Source organism: Rhea americana, unplaced genomic scaffold, assembly GCF_003343005.1.
Source record: "Rhea americana isolate MKP2758 unplaced genomic scaffold, rheAme1 scaffold_341, whole genome shotgun sequence".
In the NCBI taxonomy this organism is placed as follows: Eukaryota; Metazoa; Chordata; class Aves; order Rheiformes; family Rheidae; genus Rhea; species Rhea americana.
This window is the reverse complement of record NW_028186470.1, coordinates 495,245-500,440: the sequence shown is the minus strand read 5'-3', so window position 1 is coordinate 500,440 and position 5,196 is coordinate 495,245. Positions and strand designations below refer to the sequence as shown.

At 67.0% G+C, this 5,196-nt stretch overlaps 1 protein-coding gene across 1 annotated transcript in view; it reads right to left on the bottom strand.

Moving 5' to 3' along the window:
• Nucleotides 1-5,196, bottom strand: part of APC2 (APC regulator of Wnt signaling pathway 2) — a 10,598-nt gene that overhangs the window by 2,660 nt on the left and 2,742 nt on the right. Inside the window, exons 7-14 of the mRNA XM_085311440.1 lie at nt 5,122-5,184; nt 4,658-5,042; nt 4,308-4,403; nt 3,962-4,101; nt 3,803-3,880; nt 3,539-3,655; nt 3,240-3,454; nt 3-2,895 (exon numbers count right to left, since the gene is read on the bottom strand). Coding sequence (XP_085167566.1) covers nt 3-2,895; nt 3,240-3,454; nt 3,539-3,655; nt 3,803-3,880; nt 3,962-4,101; nt 4,308-4,403; nt 4,658-5,042; nt 5,122-5,184 — 3,987 coding nt within the window. The remainder of the gene's footprint in view (nt 1-2; nt 2,896-3,239; nt 3,455-3,538; nt 3,656-3,802; nt 3,881-3,961; nt 4,102-4,307; nt 4,404-4,657; nt 5,043-5,121; nt 5,185-5,196) is intronic.

Below are 5,196 nucleotides of genomic sequence, written 5' to 3'. Positions count from 1 at the left end.
GCTGAGCTCCCGCGGGTCGGCGTGGAGCTGCTCGAGGAGGACCTCTTCCCCGCCGCGCCGCCGGCGCTCCCTGGCTCCCGGCGCCCCTCGGCCCGGCTGCGCCCCCCGGGCAGTGCCGCCGCCTCCCTCCTCTCCGGCCTCCTCGCGGGGCCGTGCTGCTGCTCGGCCTCCTCCTTGGTGGGGTAGCGGAGGGTCTCGTCGCTCAGCGAGGCGGCGCTGGAGAAGTTGACGGGGGTGCCGTCCGCCGAGTCGGTGAAGGAGTCGTCGTCCTGGAAGAGGTCCCGGGCGGAGGCTCGCAGGTGCCTGGGGACGCCGGGGTGCGAGGGGGCGGGCACCAGCATATAGACGGGCACGTGCACGGCCTTCTTGGTCTGCGGGTGCAGCACCTGGCCGGAAAGCAGGGACGTCTTCACCTTGCGGAAGCGGGAGGGCATGGCGGAGTTGATGCACTCCTTCAGGATCTCGATGTCCTCGTCGGAGTTGGGCTCCAGGCGGTCCGCCCGCCTCCTGCCCTCCAGGTACCGCTCCTCCCGCCTGTCGTCCCGCTTCTCATGAGCCGCAAAGTTCAGGCTGTTCTTCTCCGGAAAGGTGGGCATCAGCTTGAGCTCCACGTCTTTCTGGACATAGTGCTCGTGGAGCGGCAGGGCACTGAGGCTGGATGCGCAGGAGAAGTTCTCGTTGGGTTTCTCCACCGTAAAGTAGACCATGGAGTCCAGGTCCTGGGGCAGCTGGAAGCGCTCCTTGAAGTCAGTGATCTCCATGAACTTCTTGACATTGTTCTCCCACTGGATGTTGAACTGGCTGGTCTCCTTCTCCGGCTGRCACCCCAGCTCAAAGAGGGGTGTCTTGCTGCGGCTGGGTGGCATGGTCTGCCCGGGGCTGTCGGGCAGCTCACTGGGACTGATGGTGCCGCTGATCATCTCGCTGCAAGGGTCACTCTGGATGGAGCTGGCGATGGACGGGCTCTCRAAGCTGCCCAGGGAGCTGACGGAGCTGCACCGGCTCATCACCAGCGGCGTGTCCTGGATGTAGTTCTCTGATGAGCTTGAGGGTGTGAGGTCCTCGTGGCGTGATGGGGACGACTCCCGCAAGAAGACCTTGTCACGCTTCTGGAAGGGGATTGTGATGGGCTGGGAAATCCCGACTGGTGTGGTTGGGCCTTGATCCACTGCCTTCTCCTTCTCCTGCCTCCCGTCCTCAGGCTCCCCCTCCCCTTCCTCCATCTCAATGATCTCCAGAGAGGAGTCACTATCGATGTCGTTCTCGCTGTGGCTCTGCCCGTCCAGCACGTTGTCGGCCGAGGAAAGGGAGGAGAGTGAGCTGCACCGGGAGAAGCAGATTGGGGTGTCCTCCACTGAGTACTTCTGCACCGACTCCTGCTCCGCCGTGGTTGGCGGGTGGGCAGACAGCTTCTCCGGGATCTTGCTGAGGGTCTCGGATGTCTGCAGAAGCACAGGGGGCAGCCAGGCTTGCTTTCTGCCCAGGAGCGAGGGGTGGTGGCCGGTGCCGGCCAGCCCCCCAGCACTCGCAGCCGAGCTGCTCTTGGCCAGGTTCTCAAGCAGGGGAATGTGCTGGTAGGACGGGGAGAGTTTGATCGTGTGGACCTGCGGGTCGGATGAAAGCTTGCTGCCCACATCCTTCTTCCATTCGGACTCCTTGTCCAGTGCCTTGGGACTGGGGAAAGTCACCGTCTTTTTGGCCCTTTCGGGCAGGTCTCTCTGCTCCGGCTTGTCCGGCTCCCCTGGGTCTTTGCCCTTGAGTGTGGGTGGCTCAATGCGCTCAGGCTTGTTGCTGAGGATGTTCTTGAGGTCAAGCCTGCTGGGGCGCTTCTGGTACCGCTGCAGCTCCTCGCGGTAGTCGAGGAAGGGGGCTCGGGTGCAGGGCTTCATGTGCTCCTTGGTGCAGTAGCCGTCGCTGGTGCTGCCGCTGTTGAGGCTGTCGTTGGACAGGCTGGTGTAGGCCGTCTTCAGCCGCAGCAGCGTGTGTGCCCGGCTCAGGTTCTCCCGCTTCACGAAGCCGCTGGTGTCCGAGAGGCGGCACGGCGAGCAGGACTGGGCRCGCGCCTCGTGCGCCTCCTCGGTGCCGTACTGCCAGTCCAGGCAGTGGTCCTCGGAGCTGAGGCTGAAGCTGTCATCTGAGGACGTGTGCATGGTGGAGATGTCTTCCACCAGCTTGTCGATCTTGGCTACCGTGCTGGAGATCTTGTTGGCCAGCTTCTCGGCAGCCAGGGAAACATCATCCTCTGGCAACGGTGGTTTCTTGGGCTCGGCCGGCTTGCTGCTGGTGTCCTTCTCTGGCTCTGGACACCTCCTCTGTGCAAGAGCCCGAGGCAGGGCCTGGCCTTGGAGGAAGGAGGAATTGAGGAACATGGAGAGGACAGAGGTGTTGCCCGTCTCCACTCCGGTCGAGACGTTGGGCACTTCATCATCATCAAAGCAGCCGGAGTCAGAGGCGTAGTCCTTCACGAGGCTCTCCATGTGCCGCATCGGCTTCTTCACGCTCTGGCTCTTCAGGCTCTGCTTCTCCATGGTGTCAAAGGTCTCRGCCAAGTGCTTCGCATCCAGCTCGGCCTCCAGAGCCTTCTGCTTCCTCATGTAGAGGGAAGGCATGCAGGAGCCTGGGGAGATGACGGTGGCATCCTTGTACTTGGGGGGCCGGTTGGTGAGCAGGTTGCGGAGGGCAGCGGCGCTGCCCATGGCGATCATCTTGTGCTTGGAGTGGATGAGGTTGCGCAGCATGCTGACGGCCCCCAGGTCCCAGAGCAGCTCCTGGTCCTTGGGGCTGCGGGCGGAGAGGTTCCAGAGCGTGCCGCAGGCGTTGCTCACGATGGTGAGGCTGTGCGACCGCAGGTGCTGCAGCAGCGTCTGCAGGCAGTTGTGGTCCCGGAGCACCTGCCTGCGAGACACGGACCACCCGGCCGTGAGCCCCACTGCTCAGGCAGAAGCGAGCACAGGGGAGGGAGATGGTGGCCGAGCYGCAGCTCAGGGCAGTGGCAGGACACCTAGGTCCCCCACGCCCTAGATGAAAGGGATGTGCGTGGTATGCCCCAGTGGGGACCACAGCACCGTCCTCGCTGCTCTGCATCCCCAGAGACGAGGTGCTCCAAGCCAGCTGGACCTCTTCTAGCAAGCGGCAGGAGGGACCATGCATGGGATGAGGGACGAGGACACACCCCAGGAGCACCCTTGGGTGGGCTTGCTGGCTGCAGAGGCAGCTCCTCCTGCCCTGGCCACCCTCACCTGTAGTCCTCACGCGTGGCGATGAGGCTGGACACGTTCCTGAGGATGCCACCCCCGCTCTCGATGATGGCCAGCGAGTTGCTCTGGCACTTGTAGGTGAGGGTGCTCACCAGGAAGCCCAGGGCTCCCTCCACCACGCAGATGGCAGCTTTGTTCTCCGTGCTGTGCGCCGACAGGTTCCAGAGCGCGCTGAGGACGCTCTTGAGCGTCGACTCCTGCCCGAGGACAGGTCCTCGTCAGCCTCGGTGCCGCAGCCCCCTCGCCCCGCTGCAGAGGGGCCCCGCGCGCCCCGCGCTCACCTTGGTGGCGTGCAGCGCGCACTGCGTCAGCCCCGTCACGCTGCCCACCTCCCGCAGCACCTTCTTGCTGTTGATGTCGGCCCGCCAGGAGAGGTTCCTCAGGATGCTGGACACCACCTGGAAGGGCAGAGCCAGTGCATGGGCAATCCTGCACCCCGGGGCTCTCCCAGGCACCCCAGCAGAAGCAGGACCTCAGGGCGTCCCCGGGGTGGGGTGCACGGCCCGTCCCCATCCTCACGCCCGTCTCCACCTGAGTCCACCCACCTGGTGCAGCTCCTCGCTGTCGGAGGCCAGCTGGGCCACGATGGCCTCCATGCAGCCGCGGCGGGAGCACAGCGTCGCCTGCGGGGAGGGTAAGCGGCGTGAGCATCCAAGCCACGGACCCGCTCCCGGCCCCGCCGCCCCCTCCCCGGCCCCCCGGACCTTGTTGACCACGTCGCCGAAGGTGAGGTTGGTGAGGGCCATCCCCGCGTAGCGCCTCAGCGCCAGGTTCAGTGGGTCGCTCGTCATCTTGTGCATCTCGTAGTCCACCTGCAGCAGCTCGGCCACTGCCTGCAGCCCACCTGGGGGGACGGCACGGGGCAGGGGGTGACACGGGCACGGACACCTCCCCAGTGCCACCGCCTGTGCACCAGCCACGAGGGGCAGAGACGCAGGGCACGGTGGACGCGGCCGGGGGGCAYCTGCAGCCCCGAGGCCTCCCGCCGTGCCGTGCAGGGACGGGGATGGGGAGGGAGCCCCGCGCCCGCTCCCGGGCGCCCCTGCTCACCCAGCTCGTTCATGGCGCGCCGGTACTCCTCGTCGAAGGAGAGCTTCATGATGGCGCAGGTGGCCTGGCAGATCTGGGGCTCGATGGGCACCGGCGCTGCGGGGGGAGCGGGGGTGAGGGGGGCCGCACGCCTGGGGCCAGCCCGGCCCCTCCCTGCCCCAGCAAGGACGGGGGGGTCCTGAGGGCTCGTGGGGCCGAGCAGGAGCAGATCACTCCCCTCCAGCTCCCGCTTCCTCCACGCGCTGCATGCACGGACATGCAGCCACGCGCACACCGCAGGGCGCGATCCCACGCACGCACGCACACGCCTGCGCACGCCTGCCGGCGCCGGCACCCCGCTCGCCCCGTACCCGCGCCGCCCTCCGGGCCCTTGCCGCCGTCGCGGCTCTGCATCTGCAGCCAGTCCCAGCAGGTCTCCGAGTAGGAGCGGATCTGCTCCAGCACGTGCAGCACCCGCATCTCCTTCTTGGCCTGACCCTCGTCGGGCTGCGAGAAGACGATGTTGTGCAGGGCGGCGTTGGCCCGCATGCGGGCGTCCTTGGCGCCRGCGGGGCTCTCGGGGGGCCCCGGCTCCCGGTCCGTGTCGTGCAGGATCTGGATGAGCAGGGGCAGGCAGCCCGACTTGCGCATGGCCAGGCAGCTCTCCTGCGAGCTCGACATGGCCAGCAGCGTGCGGGACATGTCGTCCTTGTCCCGCGTCGCCAGCATGGACAGGAGCCAGAAGACCACCTCCACCTGCGGGCCAGGCAGCCGGGGTGACGCCGCAGGGCCGGGCCGCGTCCCGGCTCCGGCGCCCGGCACGGACGGCTCCTACCTTGCTGTTGCCCAGGCTGCCGCCCCCGTCCTCGGGATGGGTCGGGACGTCGAGGCTGCCGTCCTCCTCCGCGCC